A 20,057-nucleotide genomic window follows, 5' to 3' on the forward strand; every position below is an offset into this window, starting at 1 on the left:
TTGAACTGTTACCGTCAGGACGGCGACACAGATCACTGGCCACAAGAACATCCAGGCACAGGAACAGTTTCTTTCCACAGGCCATTTCCCTTCTGAACACTTAACATGCCCCCCAAGGCATATGCCTGTAAGTGCAATACTCCCACTGTCTAGTGCAATATTCTCTAACTCAGGTGATATTTATATCTATATTATTCATACTACTCAAAATACTGTAAATATGTTCATAATCTGTAACATGCACTAGACTCCCACTGTCTAGTGTAATATTCTCTAACTCAGGTGATATTTATATCTATATTATTCATACTACTCAAAATACTGTAAATATGTTCATAATCTGTAACATGCACTAGACTCCCACTGTCTAGTGTAATATTCTCTAACTCAGGTGATATTTATACTTACATTATTCATACTACTCAAATACTGTAAATATGTTCATAATCTGTAAATGTTTATTCAGACTAAACCCAACTGTGACCCCTTTTTTTACTTTTATACTATTTTTATTATTTTTTTTTTAAATATATTTTATTCTTAGAATTTGTATTACTATGTTTCTTGTTGTATTTGTATTTGTATATGTGCACTGGAAGCTTCAGTACCAAGAAAAATTCCTTGTGGGTGCAAGCACACTTGGCAATAAAGCTCTTTCTGATTCTGATTCTGATTTTGAAACATAGCTGGCTAGCCACTTAAACCGGCTTCATGGTACAGGCCCCCGATGTCTTATTTACAACATGTACTAGCCACCGCACTGGACTACTGCATCTTCTTAGGCCACAACAGAACTATAGGAGGCTGGTATGAGCAGCTTTATTCCGTGCTGTCGTCTCCACTGGTTTCAAACCATGTCTTGATTTTCTGCTCATTGAGCACTTTACGACAATCTTGTTTCTGCAGTGACTTTCAGCATGTTTCATAAAACAGCAGCTGATGTTTACATTGTGTGGCATGAGAAAGTTGCATAAATCACATGAACCCCAATCATAGCAGTCAGATTGAAACTGATTTACAGAAATGTGATTCAAAACAATGTATCTTGAAACAGATGTAAAAAAAAAAAAAAAAAAAAGTAGTGATTTGTTTATTCACACTCGCTAATTTTTATTTAATTCAGATTAGGACTGACAGTCTTAATATAGATAAAATGTGCAGATGAGTGGATCCCTTGGACCAGGACTGAAAAGCCACTGCATTAGCAAATGACAATTCTAGAAAGTCACTAGAGGGCTTTAAGATATCTACATTCACACACAATTTTACAATTAAGAAACTGACAGCTTGTAAAGATAACGTCAACTAACGAGCACATGAGTGCAAACAAATTATAGACTATAGTTTCATGTACACTAAAAATACAGGTCAAAAAAAAAAAAAAAGTTATTTTAAAATTCCCTATGGAGAAAAACTTCTGTACCTTTGCAAGTCCCATATAACACAACCAAAGGGTTCCAGGCTATATGGGACTTACAAATGTACAATAGGACTATCAGTGTCACCACATTGGCAGAATGAGGCACTTCCAATTTAAATGCAGCCCACTTATTTAATTCCTCAGAATCAAACAGCAAAAAATCAACCAGACAAGTTAAAATAGTCTGGATGAAAGGCTGAATATATATTTATATATATAGGCTTATATATAAAAAATAGTTTCAACATACAATAAAAGAACCATAAATTCATAGCTTGCAATACACTATGTATTTCTCTCTTAATGATTGCATAACCACTGGATTCTTATTGCAGTCTTTTTTTTAAATAAACAGTAGCATGGGGAAACTCCCGATAGTGCACACACGTCGGTAATTTTCATGAATGATCGTAGCCCGTCCACTATTATTCTTATTGCAGACCCCGTAATCTACGCGCTGCCTCAGCACACGCGAGATCCGAAGTCGAGTAACAGAATATTTATTGCAGACCCGTAATCTACGCGCTGCCTCAGCAAACGCGAGATCCGAGCCAAAGAATCTTTATTGACTTTCTTCCCTCGAGAAGAAAGCCATCAGGAGCAGAGCTAACTCTCGATAGTGCAAATGTTACACGTCGGGAATTTATGAATGAACACTGTCAGCCCCCTTTTACTAGAGCTGAACGTGCATGCTCCACTCCCAAACAAACAACACATGAATCGCGTGTGTCCCCACTCGTAATGAAGCGAGTGCAGGGAGGAACACACGATCCAAAGCTGTTTGCTCCCCATACTCCTGTCTAGATATATACTTGTGGTTGTGGACTACATCGATGCTCAGCACATCTACCTCCTCAGAGATAGACTGCTGAAACACCGGGCTCTCTAACCAGGGCGGAAGAAGCCGCGGCGCGATCCCAGAGAGAGAGCGCTGGATCCCCCAGGTAAAGGCAGAGAAAAGGCGGAGCCCGTCTCTAACCCCTCCGCGAGATCCATTTGCGAACCCCACAATACCAGCTTCCATGCTGCCTCGGCAACACGGGGCCGGTACTGCGAGGAACGCGAGCCTGAACACCCTCCTCAAAGAGTGACAAGCGGGAACGGAGCGAGTAAAGCGATAGTAACTCGCAATGCTCGTAGTCAGCGCCCTCGAGCGCTGACAGATCATGCTCCGTTCCAAACAAACAACACATACATCGTGTGTATCCCCACCCGTAAAGAAAGAGGGCAGGGAGGAACACACGATCTAAGGTTGTTTGTTCGCCATAATATCTATGCTTGTGACTGATATAGTGACAGACAACAATAAATATGACAGACAGTATAACACAGAGCGCTTGCTGAGGCACAGAAGCTAGCGCGGTTCTAAACCGGATGTCCTTTATCCTTTCCTGGTCGTCACGTCACCCGCCCGTGACGCCCACTCTCGCCATTGGACTAGTTGACATAGGTGCTTCAGATGCAATCACGCAGGAGTGTTCCCAAAGCGTCATTGACGCATCGCGAGTTCCCTCGAAAGGGAAATGAAGACATGGTTTGAAACCAGTGGAGACGACAGCACGGAATAAAGCTGCTCATACCAGCCTCCTATAGTTCTGTTGTGGCCTAAGAAGATGCAGTAGTCCAGTGCGGTGGCTAGTACATGTTGTAAATAAGACATCTGTATTGCAGACTCCTCTGTTGTTGTTTTTGGCGTATGCTTACCAACGTAATTTCCATAGAAATCAATGCAGATATTTTGGAAAGTGAGAGCAGCATGGATACACAAATCAGATCTGAATTAGTTGCAATATACAATGTGGACATCAATAATTTTAGTTCAGATTCCAATCGGTTACACAAATAATCAGATTTGGACTGACAGTGTGAACATAGCCAAAGTGTGTCACTCTTATTTAACACACCTGATTCAGATCATCAACTCATTAGGCTAGAGCTCCAATAACTGAACTAAGGGTATGTTTACATGACAACATTGTACAAAAAATAAGAAAGGTTTTTCTTTGCATTTTTAAATGTTTTGGGTACAGACAATGTTGTCAAAATGATCCCGGTTCACAAGGATCTGTGAAAACAACTAAAAATGCTGAATTCTGCTGCCAGGCCAGTAGTTGGCACTGACACTTTGTAAAGAAACACTACACACCTATAGATTGAACACATAATACGCATGCGCATGACTTCACCGCTTTCATAAATTCATGTTTTTGTAGTTTAGACTACATAGATAGACAATAATGGTATCGGTTTCAAAAACTTGCACTTTGAAACCAGTTTTCAAAACTTTGAGTTTTAGGCCCCCAAAACGGTGTTGTTGTGTAAATGAACAAAATGCATAAAAAGATTTAGTTGAAAATGGTGTCATGTAAATACCCCCCTTAATGTGTCAGATAAGAGAGACATACAGAATATGAAGAGCGGTGGGTGCCCGAGATGCATAAAATCTACAGGTCCAGAGGAGAATCAAAGGTAGGCCTAATCAATTAAGGTAAAAGGGGTGGAGCCACCTTAATTCAAAGGTGTACAAACAGGCAAAGCCAATTACTGGTGTGTGTTGTGGTGTTTGAGTCAAAGTTTGTTAGGATGGGGTTTCTGAAAGTTGTCTTAGTGATGGTTGTGATTGTTGCATTTGATCTGCCTGATGTCTGGGGAAGTTTAAGGTACAGTCACAGTCCAAGAAGCATGGGGCCAAAATCAGATCCAGCTTCCAGAAGTCCTGCCCTTTCCCCTCTAGGGCTCTGGAACCCTTTGCAAGTGGCTTCTCAGTTTCAGAGTCCTTTGGGTCACGACTTCAAAAGCCTTGCACAGGAGCCTTTTGGCCTTCAGGAGAAGCAGCTGTTGCAGGGTCCAGTGAAGCCTTTGGATTGGCGGTATCCCATTGTTCCCGAGGTGCAGCGTGAGTTGGCGGTGGACTTCCAGTTGAGGCAACCCGTGACTCCCAGCAGCGTAGCGGTTCAATGCGGCGAGAATCGGGTTCTTGTAGAGGTCCAGCAGGACTTTTTCAGCAATGGTCAGTTGATCCAGCCAACTGGTCTGTCTTTAGGTGGATGTCCTGTTGTTGGTCAGGATCCTCAGTCAAGAGTGCTCATCTTTGACTATGAATTACAGAACTGCATCAGCTTGCTGATGGTAAGAACTCATACATCTTAATGGGTTATTTTGGTGCGGCAGAAGATAGCCAAAATCTTTCAAGGAAAGTCAGTTTACTTGGTCTTAGCTGTTTGAAAATCCTGAATTTTCAAACTACTTGCCTTTAAATAATCAACAACATTTTGATGCTCTTATTTTGGAGTCATTCCACTATTGCACCGAGCACTTTCCCATTCATAGTAATATGAGGGGGCACTGTCTTGGTATATTTGAAGTCTCTGGGATGACCCTCTTGGTAACCACAGTCTTTTTCCAGATGAATGAGGATGAGCTTGTCTACACCTTCTCTCTTACCTACACCCCTGAGGCGCTTGCAGGTATTCCGATTACCCGGGCCGATGGTGCAATTGTTGGTGTTCAATGCCATTATCAAAGGTAAATGATCTCTGTGACTTTCTGTACTTTCTCGAGCAACTGGGAGACCATTTAATGGGTACTTTCATGAACCGCAGGCTTCAAAATGTAAGCAGTGATGCCTTGAGGCCAACATGGTTCCCTTATGCCTCAACCAAGGCTGGTGAAGAAGTCTTGCTGTTCTCCCTGAAGATCATGATGGGTTGGTACAGGTTGTTTCTTTCAATAAAATACACTTTACCCTTGCTATTGTGGCTGTGCACTTAAAAATAATTATACATTTTTATTTGTGTAGATGATTGGTCCCATCAGAGGCCTTCATACTCCTATTTCCTGGGGGACGTTATTAACATCGAGGCATCTGTGTATCAGTACAATCATGTGCCTCTGCGTGTGTTTGTGGACCGCTGTGTGGCCACTCAAGTACCTGATGTGAACTCCCTTCCAAGATATTCCTTCATTGAGAATCATGGGTAAGGTCATGGCCCTTGATGCGGTAGGACTGTTTTAAGTTGTTTGTAACCACTGTCACAGAGACATGGGTAAAGTCTAGTTGCTTGATGCTCTACAATTGACATTCATGAGTTACTTTTTGTGATTGTTTTGTCATCAGGTGCTTTGTGGATGCCAAAACTACAGCTTCCAGCTCCCGCTTCATGCCTCGGTCTCAGGTTGACAAGATCCACTTCCAGCTGGAGGCGTTTATGTTCCATGAGGGCAACAGTCTTTCTGTATGTATTACGAATATCATGCGTTAATTTGTTTTCTCTTCTGGTCTGCTTTTGTTTTGTGATTTGTATGACATCCCTTGCAGATCTACATAACATGTATTCTGAAGGCAACTATTGCTTCTGCACCTAGTGATGCTCAGCGCAAATCCTGTTCCTTTGCCAATGGGTACTTTTTATTTTATTTAAAAAAAAAAAAAAATGTATGGACTTCGTTCATTTTGAAGGTTCCGTGTCTTGTCTTTTTGCAGGTGGATTGCTGCTGATGGAAACGACCAAGTTTGTGGTTGCTGTGACTCAACATGTGGTCCTGATGGTGAATTTGCTGCTTCTCCCTATGGAGGTTGGTAGCGTTTGCTCTTTCTAAGGTTGCTTTTATTCAAATGCTCTAACTTGGCTCTCTTCTCTCTAGGCATTCAGTGGGAAGGCAAGGCCTCACTTGGTCCTGTAATGGTTCAAGGGCAAAAGAGAGGTTCTTAATAAAACTGACAAACCAATCCTTGCTTGTTTCTGACTTGTCATTTTGCATCAAATACCATACAACCATAGGGTTCCAGAAGTTTATAAATTTCTGTATAAATGGGTAATCTTAAATTGAGCATTTTAAATGCAGCTACTGTAAGCTCCAAGGTTAATTGGTATATGCTTTTGAATCCATCAGTTTACATTACATGTTTTTCGTTTAACAGCAGAATTTCCTAACGAAAAACATATCCATGATGCTCTTAAGAATTTGGCAAGGAAATGATTCCAAAACTGCTCTGCGGGAACACCTTGTACCACGAAGCACTGCTGATGTAATGGAGTTGATCTCCCTATTGTATTCCTGTGCTCTCACAGTTTGTATATGAATATTGTGATGCTTTAATAAACTTTATCTGACGTTTGATCACTAAGCCCTAGAGGTCATACAAAACTAAAAACACCCTCTCTCTCTGGGATCTGTATTTATGAATCTCTAGTCTATCATTTGAACTCAGGTTCTTTTTAGATTACAGTAAGTTTCTGTCATGGACAAGCTTGTTTGTAAAATTGTGAATGAATGTAGATAATGTAAAATCTTCTAGTGACTTTCCAGGCTGTTCTCGTTTGCTAATGCTCGTTTGCTAAACTTGCACTTTGAAACCCATATTTAAATGTTTGCGTTTTTAGGCCTCCAAAACTCTGTGGTGATGAAAATAAATGGCCAAAATGCATAAAAAGTTGTCTGTTTTTAGTTGAAAATGGTGTCTCGTAAATGTCCGCTCAATGGCTGCATCCGAAATCAAATACTCTATTGAGTAGGTATTTATTTTGAATAAGTCATTATTTCACAACCTCTAAAAAGTATGTTATGTGTAGTATGAATGAAATCCATATATACTACATTCACCATGTTATCATTGTCATGTGACCTTCCAGCATCAGTTGTCGCTTCACTGCCATTCACAAATCCTCTCCTGAGGCCTCATGGGGTAGTAAAGTGTCCATCGTATGAACACTTTCGAATCTAGCCGGAAGTAGTAGATCATCTGGGTACTTTTTGCCTACTCTTTTATGAGTTCTGTAAATTCGAACATACTTCTTTTGTCATATACTGTTTTTCGCCAACTATATAGTAGGGAAGTATGTGATACAGCCCTTTTATCAAATAAGAGAGACTGACCCTGTGTCTCAATGTCCATACTATCCATCCTAAACAGTATGTGAGGTTAAAATAAGTGTGTCCCAAAACATAGTATGTTGAAAAGAGTATGCCAGAAGTCCCCGGATGGTCTATTATTTCTGGTCGATTTTCGAAGTGTGGATCCGTGCTCACTATAACGGCTAATATTGCCCACAACCCATTGCACTTTGGAGGAGGATTCAGTTCAGAACTACAAACACGAGTTAAAAGTGTTCAGAAAACTACAAAACATGGCTGATGTATGCGACCGATGGTCAAGAAGAGAGTCTTCACAAAAACAGTACATACTGTTAAGGCATAGTATAAGTAGGCGAATTGAGACACAGCAAGACAAGGGCTGCGTTCGAAACCGCATATTCAATGAGTAGGTACTTAATTTCAATAAGTACTTACTTCGAAAGCGCTAAAAGAGTGGGTACTTTATAGCCTGATCTCGTTAAGTATGAATGTGAACCGGACATCTGCCATGTTGACGTTATCATGTGACCTACGACGCGTTATCACAAGCGTTAACAAGCGTTAACACGTTTAATTCATCTGTCTGTAAATATCTTGATATTGATTAAACTTGCTCATTTTGTGGTCTTTTTGAAGAAACTGCTGCCCATTTATTTTGTGAATACATTTAGGTTTAATTTAAGTTCTTATATTTAACCCTACTAATGTGACCCACCGTTTTATCCTTAACGATATTATTTATTTTTATTACGAAATCCAAAAATGGTCATCTCTTAAATATGTTGTTAATTTCTTTATTTTATATCCAAACATTTTCATCCACAAGCAAAAGTAGCTTAAATCTCCTTTATGTTTTCCTCTTTTTCTTGTTGAATTTAACTCGTTTCATCCCTCAGGCCTAGACCTATAAATAACAAAAAATTCATTTTTTAAATGTATTATAATGAATTATTTAAGAAAATATATATTAAGATATTCAACCTTGTAGGTTCTTTTTTCCTGTGTATAAAATCTCATATTATGTATGCGAACCCATGACATATATATATATATATATATATATATATATATATATATATATATATATACATTAGGAGTGTGCAGTGGCGGTTCTACATTGAATTACACCCTGGGCGAGACCCCTTTCGAGCGCCCCCCTGCCCCCCTACTCCCTATTTATTTCCCCAGAAAACAAGACTTAATATCTTATGTAATTTTACTACTTTAGTAAAATAACGTTATGCATCTTTATTTAAGAAATGTTTGATATTTGGACTGGAAACAAGACAAAAATACTAAGTAAGAAAAGCATTTTTGCAGTGTAATAACTGAACTTGCAACAGTTTTGTTGCAAAGAACAATATTATGGTGAAATTAGATCTCGTGTTTGAGTTAAAAACGAATTATTGTTAAGCATAGCAAGAATCATAGAAAAAAGGCTAACAAATAAGAGTTATACCCACCAATTAATATTGCCCCTTCATTCATGACATGGATACCGTAATCATATAGAGTAAACATAGTTGCATTGCATACCTTTATCTTTCGCTCGTTTCTAAATTGGGCACCTGATGGCTTTGACCTTTCTTGTCCATCTCTTATTTGGCACTCGACATCGACAATCAACAGATCCCCTGATCCCCCCATAACTGTCACTCACGCTCACGAGTCACGACCAGAAGTCAAGACTAAACCAATTCACCTTGGTGGTGGTGACCAAGTAATCGTTTTGTATTACCTATTTTTATAAGCCATTCAGACCATTCAGAAAAACAAAAATGTGCAGGAAATATAGAGGCCCGTATTTATAATATTATGAATGAAATGTGCGTTATCTGGAAGAAAGTCGAGGTGTGACTGATAACTTCGATAACTATATGGATCCCCCCCCTTGTCCGTTCCATTTGGGAGAGACCCAGAGGTGAACTGTCATCCGCGCCCGCGCCTCCGTGCCCCCTCCCCTTTCCCCTTCTCAAACAAACAGCTTCTGTGCACGGCATCTTCTCAGCAAGCAGGGGCGCCTGCAGCTGCAGGGGGTGCAAATTTGCCAATTTCCCACACAGTAAAATGATAGATAACACAAAACCGCTTTGCGGCGCAGATTTGTATTTTTCTTTCTGCTCGTGCCGCCCCCCCCAAAAATGCCGCCCCGGGCGATTGCCCGGTTCGCCCGTGCCTAAAACCGCTACTGGGGGTGTGAACCGACACTGGTCTCACGGTTCGGTTCGATTATGATTATTATGTCATCGATCCGGTTCAATTCGATATCACGATGCATCACGATGCACCGCATCCTCAATTTTAAATTTTACTTCAAAAGTGATGTGTGCGCGCATGTGCTCGCCTGTTCGGGAAGTTGCAGTGACAGAAACAGTGACATTCCAGTTTAAGTTTCATGGGATTAAAGCTTGTTTATGACACTAAGAAAAGGAAAATCTGTCAAATAAATTTTGTTTTAAAGAAATGTTCATTTAAGCAGCGCTCATTAATCAGTGTATTATGTTACCATTAAAGATGCGCGCATCAACCGTCGCCGAGTCCGCTGTTGAAAGTGACGATCATCCATTTATAATCACTCGTAACAACACCGAATAATTGTAATTTGACCATCGGGTGCGGATACTTAAATCAGAGAAAGTTATTGGGGCGGGTGGATGATTTGTTTTTGGCTGCGGATTCGGGTTACGGAGCTCATCCACTTACTCTAAAGCAGTCAGACTCTGCCGGGCGATAACAGCTCGGGGTGAAAACGGCTAACGTGGTTTATCAAGTTTGTGGTATTACCTGCATATTCTATTTGTGCGTGACATGAGCGTACACAGCGCGTGTCTTCTGCAGGTCGTGCTTACCACGTTGTTCATAAAAGCCGAAATGTGCCCAGATGTTGGCTTTTAAAGTAGTTGGAGCATTTTTAATTTTCTCTCACTCGCGTCTCACCTCCCTCTGCCATTGTATGCTACCGCAACAGAGCACGTACGCTACAAATGACGTAAGAAAAGCGTCAGTACATTATAACCGGTTATGGTCTATTACTGAGAATCGTCCTCGTCTGCATCGCGATGCATCGTAGAAACGATTAATTTTGACACCCCTAATATACATACATACACCTCATAACATCAGTAACTCTACAGCCCTACCTAGAACGGTTTTCCTCAGCTTTTGTAATGTCTGCACAAAGGGCAGCTGCGCGAAGATTCGCCTTTGGAGAAAACTGTCGATTTTATACTCGAAAAATGTAAGTATCATTAATATAAAAAATTGATATTACCCCAGAATGAATTGCATTGCTATCCCACCCCAAAACATACAATAATAACAACGATAAATGCTGACCAATACTTAATTATATTACTTTTTACTGAAAATGATATAATTCAATAAAACAAACAAAATGTAATGTATGTCATATGACATAGCTATGCATGAATACGCTCTAGATGTGTATATAGTGAACATATCTACATTTTCATTCAAACAATTAATTAAAGCATTAATTAATTAAATATTTTTATTTTATTTACTGACAACAATGAAAAATATTAATAAATTAGTAAAAGAATGAATGAAAGTCACCATCACACAATAAACAAATGCATATACAAGTCAACACATGAAATAAAGCTTTATTCAAACTACAATCATGTATGTAGGCTACAGGCGCTGAACCCCACATCCTTCTGCCATCTCAACACAGCGGTTCCCATTCTGCAGCTTTATTCTGATTAATCAGCTGACCGCCAGAGGTGAGCCGTTCCTTCGTGCCTGAGGTTGTTGCGTGATGTGTTGTGCTTCACAATCTGAGGCAATAAGGGCAGGTGGAGTGATGGAGGGTCTCATAAGAGCAGGTGGAGAGATGGAGGGTCTCGTAAGGGCAGGTGGAGTGATGGAGGGTCTCGTAATGGCAGGTGGAGAGATGGAGGGTCTCATAAGGGCAGGTGGAGTGATGGAGGGTCTCGTAAGGGCAGGTGGAGTGATGGAGGGTCTCATAAGGGCAGGTGGAGTGATGGAGGGTCTCATAAGGGCAGGTGGAGTGATTGAGGGTCTCGTAAGGGCAGGTGGAGTGATGGAGGGTCTCATAAGAGCAGGTGGAGAGATGGAGGGTCTCGTCCATGGCACTATTTCCTGGATTCAGCTCTGTGCTCTTCATCCTCAGTGCTCACACCGGTCTGCTGACATTTCAGATCCTACAAAAATGCACATACATAACTGCAGTCATTTTAACAGCACAATGTCATTTGATTTCATGATTATTTAGAAGACAAAAACGCTTTTTTTCACAAACGCCGCCATCACCTTTCCTTGCAGGTCCTGCTCTACCACAAAAGCTGTGCAGCAAATGCACAGAAATCAAGAATCAGAAAAGTGCTGTAATAGCTCTGTTTGAAATTACAATAATTAAAATAAACTACAACTTAATATTTAAATAGTTGTTGTTATTCACTTCTGTAGTATACTCACTCAAATCCTTTGATGGCAGCATTCAGCTTCATGAGCCACTCTCCACTGGATAAACACACATCTGTTCATCTGACCCTGTAACATCCAGATGAGATTCACATTACCTCTGTGATTTATGAGCTCAACACTACATTTACATGTTGAGGTTGTTTTAACTTTTTATCCAACATAAATGTTCCTCAATTTATCAACAGTATTAATGGACAAATAAAATAGATAACTTATGTTTAGTTACTTTATAGATTTGTTCTACATAATAGCACACATACATCACTCAGATGTCTATTTCATGTTGTGATGTGCTCTTCTGCAATACTTATTGAAGATTTTCCTGCCAGATGTAAATAGACATTTAAAATAAGCGTCTTTAAGATGTATATGGTTTATGTAAATCCACTTTAGAGACGTAACTTAGGTGTCCTTACTGGAGCTCCCCTGTTAGCTATACATAATAAAATGTGTTTTTACAGCAACATCACAACTATACTATACTGTGTAACGTCTTTACACCTTCAACAATTAATAATAATAATAATAATAATAATATAAATATTATTAATTCAATAGTTTACTCTACATTAGTTCAACACATGCAATTTTAACACAAGGAACCGTGTTTACTCACATTTGAAAGCACAGCATTTGCGATGTTTGACAAAAACGTATCCTCTCGCGTGGCCTCCTGGGATAGAAAAGTATCCATCACTCGAAAATCTGGCTGGAAGCAGTAGATCATCCGGGAACTTCTCGCCTACTCTTTTATGAATACTGATGTTTCGAACATAATTTTTCTTTCACGTACTGTTTTCGCCTACTATATAGTAGGAAAGTAGGCATATTCGAACGCACTGTAAGTATACGTACGTCCGAATTTCGCGATAATTAGTACGTCACCCAGGTAATTCTCGCCTACTCTTTTATGAATACAGAGGATTTGTACATACTTTTTCGCTCGCCTACTCTTTTTCCCCTACTATATAGTAGGGAAGTATGCGGTTTCGAACGCAGCCAAAGTTTCTAACATGGATAAACTGTCAGTTTCCTAATTGCAAAAAGACTTTAGATTAAAACCTCAAGCCTTTTTTTGGCTAGTGACATTATAGCACGCTCTCATTGGCTAATGCATAAACTCTACTGGTCCAGAGGAAAATCAAAGGTAATCAATTAAGGTAAAAGGGGTGGAGCCACCTTAATTCAAAGGTATACAAACAGGCAAAGCCAATTACTGGTGTGTGTTGTGGTGTTTGAGTCAAAGTTTGTTAGGATGGGGTTCTTGATAGTTGTCTTAGTGATTGTTGCATTTGAGCTGCATGATGTCTGGGGAAGTTTGAGGTACAGTCATAGTCCAAGAAGCATGGGGCCAAAATCAGATCCAGCTTCCAGAAGTCCTGCCCTTTCTCCTCTAGGGCTCTGGAACCCTTTGCAAGTGGCTTCTCAGTTTCGGAGTCCTTTGGGTCCCAACTTCAAAAGCCTTGCACAGGAGCCTTTTGGCCTTCAGGAGAAGCAGCTGTTGCAGGGTCCAGTGAAGCCTTTGGATTGGAGGTATCCCACTGTTCCTGAGGTGCAGAGTGAGTTGGTGGAGAACTTCCCGATGAGGCAACCCGTGACTCCCGGCAGCGTAGCGGTTCAATGCGGCGAGAACCGGGTTCTTGTAGAGGTCCAGCAAGACCTTTTCAGCAATGGTCAGTTGATCCAGCCAACTGGTCTGTCTTTAGGTGGATGTCCTGTTGTTGGTCAGGATCCTGAGTCTAGAGTGCTCATCTTTGAGTATGAATTACAGGACTGCAACAGCGTGCTGATGGTAAGAACTCATTAATCTTAATGGGTTATTTTGGTGTGACAGAAGAAAGCCAAAATCTTTCAAGGAAAGTTGGTTAACTTGGTTGTCATTTACAATTCCAGGGCAGCTAAGACCAAGTTCTATTTATTTAAATGGAGGAAAAATCCTGAATTTTCAAGCTACTTGCCTTTTAAATAACCCTTCAAACCAACATCTGATGTAAACTATCCCACAAACGGTATGAAAGGAGCTTAAGAAACCAGAACAAATCTTGTGCCTTAATAGTGTTAAAGCTAGTTTTTACCCAGGAACAGCCAATGCGCATGTCTCCAAAACATTGAATATCTCTGGCAACACTGGAGCTTCTGAGGGCAGCTGTAGTGATGTTAAGACTTGATTAATTGGTGATTTTGCTCTTCAGGAATTCTTCCATATTGCACAGTGCACCTTCTCCCATTCATGGCAATATGAGAGTCTTGGTATATGTTAAGTCTCTGGGATGACCCTCTTGGTAACCACAATCTTTTTCCAGATGAATGAGGATGAACTCGTCTACACCTTCTCTCTTACCTACACCCCTGAGGCGCTTGCGGGTACTCCGATTACCCGGTCCGATGGTGCAATTGTTGGTGTACAATGCCATTATCAAAGGTAAGTGATCTCTGTGACTTTCTGCACTTTCTCGTGAAACTGGAGACCATTTAATGGGTACTTTCATGAACCGCAGGCTCCAAAATGTAAGCAGTGATGCCTTGAGGCCAACATGGTTCCCTTATGCCTCAACCAAGGCTGGTGAAGAAGTCTTGCTGTTCTCCCTGAAGATCATGATGGGTTGGTACAGGTTTTTTTTCAATAAAATAAACCTCTACCCTAGCAATTGTGGCTGTGCCTAAAGTGTTTTTTGTATAGATGATTGGTCCTATCAGAGGCCTTCATACACCTATTTCCTGGGTGGTGTTATTAACATCGAGGCGTCTGTGAAGCAGTACAATCATGTTCCTCTGCGTGTGTTTGTGGACCGCTGTGTGGCCACTCAAATACCTGATGTGAACTCCCTTCCAAGATTTTCCTTCATTGAGAATCATGGGTAAGGTCATGGCCCTTGATGCGGTAGGACTGTTTAAGTTGATTTTTGTAACCACAGTCATGGGTAAGTTCAAGTTGCTTGATGCTCTACAGTTGACATTCATGAGTTACTCTTTGTGATTGCTTTGTCGTCAGGTGCTTTGTGGATGCCAAAACTACAGCTTCCAGCTCCCGCTTCATGCCTCGGTCCCAGGTTGACAAGCTCCAGTTCCAGCTGGAGGCATTTATGTTCCGGGAGGGCAACAGTCCTTCTGTATGTACTATGAATATCATGCGTTAATTTGTTTTCTCTTCTGGTCTGCTTTGGTTTTGTGATTTGTATGACATCCCTTGCAGATCTACATAACATGTATTCTGAAGGCAACTATTGCTTCTGCACCCAGTGATGCTCAGCGCAAATCCTGTTCCTTTGCCAATGGGTACATGGGTTTTTTGGGGGGTTATTTAAGTCGACTTTTCTGATGTTGTAGGTTTCATGTCTTTGTCTTTTTGCAGGTGGTCTGCTGCTGATGGAAATGACCAAGTTTGTGGTTGCTGTGACTCAACATGTGGTCCTGATGGTGAATTTGCTGCCTCTCCCTATGGAGGTTTGTAGCTTTTTTTTTTTTTTTTTTTTGTGCTTTTTCCCCCAAGTGCTCTAACTTGGCTTTTTCTTCTCTCTAGGCATTCAGTGGGAAGGCAAGGCCTCACTTGGTCCTGTAATGGTTCAAGGGCAAAAGAGAGAGTCTCAATAAAACTGACAAACCAATCCATGCTTGCATCTGACTTCTCATTTTACGTCATGTCTGGTTTAACACTTTAAATTGGAAGTGCCTCATTCTGCCAATGTGGTGACACTGATAGTCCTATTGTACATTTGTAAGTCCCATATAGCCTGGAACCCTTTGGTTGTGTTATATGGGACTTGCAAAGATACAGAAGTTTTTCTCCATAGGGAATTTTAAACTTTTTTTTTTTTGACCTGTATTTTTAGTGTACATGAAACTATAGTCTATAATTTGTTTGCGCTCATGTGCTCGTTAGTTGACGTTATCTTTACAAGCTGTCAGTTTCTTAATTGTAAAATTGTGTATGAATGTAGATATCTTAAAGCCCTCTAGTAACTTTCTAGAATTGTCATTTGCTAATGCTGTGGCTTTTCAGTCCTGGTCCAAGGGATCCACTCATCTGCACATTTTATTTATATTAAGACTGTCAGTCCTAATCTGAATTAAATAAAAAAAAATTAGTGAGTGTGAATAAATAAGTCACTACTTGTTTTTTTTTTTGTTTTTTTTTACATCTGTTTCAAGATGCATTGTTTTGAATCACATTTCTGTAAATCAGTTTCAATCTGACTGCTATGATTGGGGTTCATGTGATTTATGCAACTTTGCCACAAAATGTAAACATCAGATGCTGTTTTATGAAACATGCTGAAAGTCACTGCAGAAACAAGATTGTTGTAAAGTGCTCAATGAGCAGAAAATGAAGACATGGTTTGAAACCAGTGGAGACGACAGCACGGAATAAAGCTGCCCATACCAGCCTCCTATTGTTCTGTTGTGGCCTAAGAAGATGCAGTGGTCCAGTGCGGTGGCTAGTACATGTTGTAAATAAGACATCTCTATTGCAGACTCCTCTGTTGTTGTTTTTGGCGTATGCTTACCAACGTAATTTCCATAGAAATCAATGCAGATATTTTGGAAAGTTAGAGCAGCATGGATACACAAATCAGATCTGAATTAGTTGCAATATACAATGTGGACACCAATAATTTTAGTTCAGATTCCAATCGGTTACACAAATAATCAGATTTGGACTGACAGTGTGAACATAGCCAAAGTGTGTCACTCTTATTTAACACACCTGATTCAGATCATCAACTCATTAGGCTAGAGCTCCAATAACTGAACTAAGGGTATGTTTACATGACAACATTGTACAAAAAATAAGAAAGGTTTTTCTTTGCATTTTTAAATGTTTTGGGTACAGACAATGTTGTCAAAATGATCCCGGTTCACAAGGATCTGTGAAAACAACTAAAAACGCTGAATTCTGCTGCCAGGCCAGAAGTTGGCACTGACACTTTGTAAAGAAACACTACACGCCTATAGATTGAACACGTAATACGCATGCGCATGACGTCACCGCTTTCATAAATTCATGTTTTTGTAGTTTAGACCAGTGGTTCCCAATCCTGGTCCTGGGGACCCACAACTCTGCACAGTTTGCATGTCTCCCTCATTTAACACACCTGATTCAGATCATCATCTCGTTAGGAAAGAGCTCTGAACTGAACTGGGTGTGTCAGATAAAGGAGACATACAAACTGTGCAGAGCTGTGGGTCCCCAGGACCAGGATTGGGAACCACTGGTTTAGACTACATAGACAATAATGGTATCGGTTTCAAAAACTTGCACTTTGAAACCAGTTTTTAGGCCCCCAAAACGGTGTTGTTGTGTAAATGAACAAAATGCATAAAAAGATTTAGTTGAAAATGGTGTCATGTAAATACCCCCCTTAATGTGTCAGATAAGAGAGACATACAGAATATGAAGAGCGGTGGGTGACCGAGATGCATAAAATCTACAGGTCCAGAGGAGAATCAAAGGTAGGCCTAATCAATTAAGGTAAAAGGGGTGGAGCCACCTTAATTCAAAGGTGTACAAACAGGCAAAGCCAATTACTGGTGTGTGTTGTGGTGTTTGAGTCAAAGTTTGTTAGGATGGGGTTTCTGAAAGCTGTCTTAGTGATGGTTGTGATTGTTGCATTTGATCTGCCTGATGTCTGGGGAAGTTTAAGGTACAGTCACAGTCCAAGAAGCATGGGGCCAAAATCAGATCCAGCTTCCAGAAGTCCTGCCCTTTCTCCTCTAGGGCTCTGGAACCCTTTGCAAGTGGCTTCTCAGTTTCAGAGTCCTTTGGGTCACGACTTCAAAAGCCTTGCACAGGAGCCTTTTGGCCTTCAGGAGAAGCAGCTGTTGCAGGGTCCAGTGAAGCCTTTGGATTGGCGGTATCCCATTGTTCCCGAGGTGCAGCGTGAGTTGGCGGTGGACTTCCAGTTGAGGCAACCCGTGACTCCCAGCAGCGTAGCGGTTCAATGCGGCGAGAATCGGGTGCTTGTAGAGGTCCAGCAGGACTTTTTCAGCAATGGTCAGTTGATCCAGCCAACTGGTCTGTCTTTAGGTGGATGTCCTGTTGTTGGTCAGGATCCTCAGTCAAGAGTGCTCATCTTTGACTATGAATTACAGAACTGCATCAGCTTGCTGATGGTAAGAACTCATAAATCTTAATGGGTTATTTTGGTGTGGCAGAAGATAGCCAAAATCTTTCAAGGAAAGTCAGTTTACTTGGTCTTAGGGCGTACTCACACTAGGCACGGTTGCCATGAACCGGGCCCGAGTACGATTGTCCCCCCTCCCCACTCCCCCTCTGGCCTGCACTCACATAGGGTTTCAGCATTCGTGCCGGAGCACGCTTACTTCATTATGGTGCGACGGTTTCGGGATAAACAGGAAGAGCGGCGCTCTCACTGAACACAATGGAGTCCAGCACGGTTAGCGCTCACACTGCATGCGAACCGCGCCCGAGTCCAACTGAACCGTGCTCTGGCCCACCTCTTCCAAGCGGGCCAGGGCCGGCTAATCGAGCCGCGCCCGGGCACGGTTCGGAGCACTCACACTAGTCAAACGAACCGCGCTTTGGTGGTCAAACGCACTCGGGCACGGTTCAAACTGGCTAGTGTGAGTACACCCTTAGCTGTTTGAAAATCCTGAATTTTCAAACTACTTGCCTTTAAATAATCAACAACATTTTGATGCTCTTATTTTGGAGTCATTCCACTATTGCACCGAGCACTTTCCCATTCATAGTAATATGAGGGGGCACTGTCTTGGTATATGTGAAGTCTCTGGGATGACCCTCTTGGTAACCACAGTCTTTTTCCAGATGAATGAGGATGAGCTTGTCTACACCTTCTCTCTTACCTACACCCCTGAGGCGCTTGCAGGTATTCCGATTACCCGGGCCGATGGTGCAATTGTTGGTGTTCAATGCCATTATCAAAGGTAAATGATCTCTGTGACTTTCTGTACTTTCTCGAGCAACTGGGAGACCATTTAATGGGTACTTTCATGAACCGCAGGCTTCAAAATGTAAGCAGTGATGCCTTGAGGCCAACATGGTTCCCTTATGCCTCAACCAAGGCTGGTGAAGAAGTCTTGCTGTTCTCCCTGAAGATCATGATGGGTTGGTACAGGTTGTTTCTTTCAATAAAATACACCTTTACCCTTGCTATTGTGGCTGTGCACTTAAAAAAGATAATTATATATTTTTATTTGTGTAGATGATTGGTCCCATCAGAGGCCTTCATACTCCTATTTCCTGGGTGACGTTATTAACATCGAGGCATCTGTGTATCAGTACAATCATGTGCCTCTGCGTGTGTTTGTGGACCGCTGTGTGGCCACTCAAGTACCTGATGTGAACTCCCTTCCAAGATATTCCTTCATTGAGAATCATGGGTAAGGTCATGTCCCTTGATGCGGTAACCACTGTCACAGAGTCATGGGTAAAGTCTAGTTGCTTGATGCTCTACAATTGACATTCATGAGTTACTTTTTGTGATTGTTTTGTCATCAGGTGCTTTGTGGATGCCAAAACTACAGCTTCCAGCTCCCGCTTCATGCCTCGGTCTCAGGTTGACAAGATCCACTTCCAGCTGGAGGCGTTTATGTTCCATGAGGGCAACAGTCTTTCTGTATGTATTACGAATATCATGCGTTAATTTGTTTTCTCTTCTGGTCTGCTTTGGTTTTGTGATTTGTATGACATCCCTTGCAGATCTACATAACATGTATTCTGAAGGCAACTATTGCTTCTGCACCCAGTGATGCTCAGCGCAAATCCTGTTCCTTTGCCAATGGGTACTTTTTATTTGATTTAATAAAAAATAAAAAATGTATGGACTTTGTTCATTTTGAAGGTTCCGTGTCTTGTCTTTTTGCAGGTGGATTGCTGCTGATGGAAACGACCAAGTTTGTGGTTGCTGTGACTCAACATGTGGTCCTGATGGTGAATTTGCTGCTTCTCCCTATGGAGGTTGGTAGCGTTTGCTCTTTCTAAGGTTGCTTTTATTCAAGTGCTCTAACTTGGCTCTCTTCTCTCTAGGCATTCAGTGGGAAGGCAAGGCCTCACTTGGTCCTGTAATGGTTCAAGGGCAAAAGAGAGGTTCTTAATAAAACTGACAAACCAATCCTTGCTTGTTTCTGACTTGTCATTTTGCATCAAATACCTGCTTTTGAAGCCATCAGTTTACATTACATGTTTTTCGTTTAACAGCAGAATTTCCTGACGTAAAACCTATCCATGATGCTCTTAAGAATTTGGCAAGCAAATGATTCCAAAACTGCTCTGCGGGAACACCTTGTACCATGAAGCACTGCTGATGTAATGGAGTTGATCTCCCTGTTG

General features: G+C 41.2%; 3 protein-coding genes across 3 annotated transcripts; all 3 read left to right on the forward strand.

Moving 5' to 3' along the window:
• Positions 1-3,668: 3,668 nt before the first annotated feature.
• On the forward strand, positions 3,669-6,206 carry LOC309479666 (zona pellucida sperm-binding protein 3-like). The gene is made up of 7 exons (XM_082143858.1): positions 3,669-4,549; positions 4,827-4,945; positions 5,023-5,126; positions 5,220-5,397; positions 5,538-5,655; positions 5,904-5,995; positions 6,065-6,206. Exons 1-6 carry the CDS (start codon positions 4,004-4,006, stop codon positions 5,916-5,918), a joined length of 1,080 nt encoding a protein of 359 aa, XP_081999984.1. The 5' UTR covers positions 3,669-4,003; the 3' UTR covers positions 5,919-5,995; positions 6,065-6,206.
• A 4,307-nt stretch (positions 6,207-10,513) lies between these two features.
• Positions 10,514-15,555, forward strand: LOC309479660 (zona pellucida sperm-binding protein 3-like). Its single transcript, XM_082143850.1, has 7 exons — positions 10,514-13,538; positions 14,050-14,168; positions 14,245-14,348; positions 14,427-14,604; positions 14,739-14,856; positions 14,940-15,022; positions 15,099-15,555. The coding sequence occupies exons 1-7, from the start codon at positions 13,002-13,004 to the stop codon at positions 15,196-15,198; spliced, it is 1,239 nt and encodes a 412-aa protein (XP_081999976.1). The 5' UTR covers positions 10,514-13,001; the 3' UTR covers positions 15,199-15,555.
• A 1,736-nt stretch (positions 15,556-17,291) lies between these two features.
• On the forward strand, positions 17,292-19,836 carry LOC309479644 (zona pellucida sperm-binding protein 3-like). The gene is made up of 8 exons (XM_082143827.1): positions 17,292-17,857; positions 18,534-18,652; positions 18,730-18,833; positions 18,931-19,108; positions 19,227-19,344; positions 19,428-19,510; positions 19,594-19,685; positions 19,755-19,836. Exons 1-8 carry the CDS (start codon positions 17,312-17,314, stop codon positions 19,820-19,822), a joined length of 1,308 nt encoding a protein of 435 aa, XP_081999953.1. The 5' UTR covers positions 17,292-17,311; the 3' UTR covers positions 19,823-19,836.
• Positions 19,837-20,057: the final 221 nt, after the last annotated feature.

This window comes from Leuciscus leuciscus, assembly GCF_965113295.1.
Source record: "Leuciscus leuciscus genome assembly, chromosome: 17".
Lineage (NCBI taxonomy): Eukaryota > Metazoa > Chordata > Actinopteri > Cypriniformes > Leuciscidae > Leuciscus > Leuciscus leuciscus.

Bases quoted from the DNA above. Each gene is read 5' to 3' on its own strand.
- LOC309479666 (XM_082143858.1), top strand. From the start codon at position 4,004: ATGGGGTTTCTGAAAGTTGTCTTAGTGATGGTTGTGATTGTTGCATTT. The intron at 4,550-4,826 runs GTAAGAACTCAT...GTCTTTTTCCAG, and splicing joins ACTGCATCAGCTTGCTGATG to ATGAATGAGGATGAGCTTGT. The intron at 4,946-5,022 runs GTAAATGATCTC...CATGAACCGCAG, and splicing joins GTTCAATGCCATTATCAAAG to GCTTCAAAATGTAAGCAGTG.
- LOC309479660 (XM_082143850.1), top strand. From the start codon at position 13,002: ATGGGGTTCTTGATAGTTGTCTTAGTGATTGTTGCATTTGAGCTGCAT. The intron at 13,539-14,049 runs GTAAGAACTCAT...ATCTTTTTCCAG, and splicing joins ACTGCAACAGCGTGCTGATG to ATGAATGAGGATGAACTCGT. The intron at 14,349-14,426 runs GTTGGTACAGGT...TTTTTTGTATAG, and splicing joins CTCCCTGAAGATCATGATGG to ATGATTGGTCCTATCAGAGG.
- LOC309479644 (XM_082143827.1), top strand. From the start codon at position 17,312: ATGGGGTTTCTGAAAGCTGTCTTAGTGATGGTTGTGATTGTTGCATTT. The intron at 19,109-19,226 runs GTAAGGTCATGT...TTTTGTCATCAG, and splicing joins TCCTTCATTGAGAATCATGG to GTGCTTTGTGGATGCCAAAA. The intron at 19,511-19,593 runs GTACTTTTTATT...GTCTTTTTGCAG, and splicing joins TCCTGTTCCTTTGCCAATGG to GTGGATTGCTGCTGATGGAA.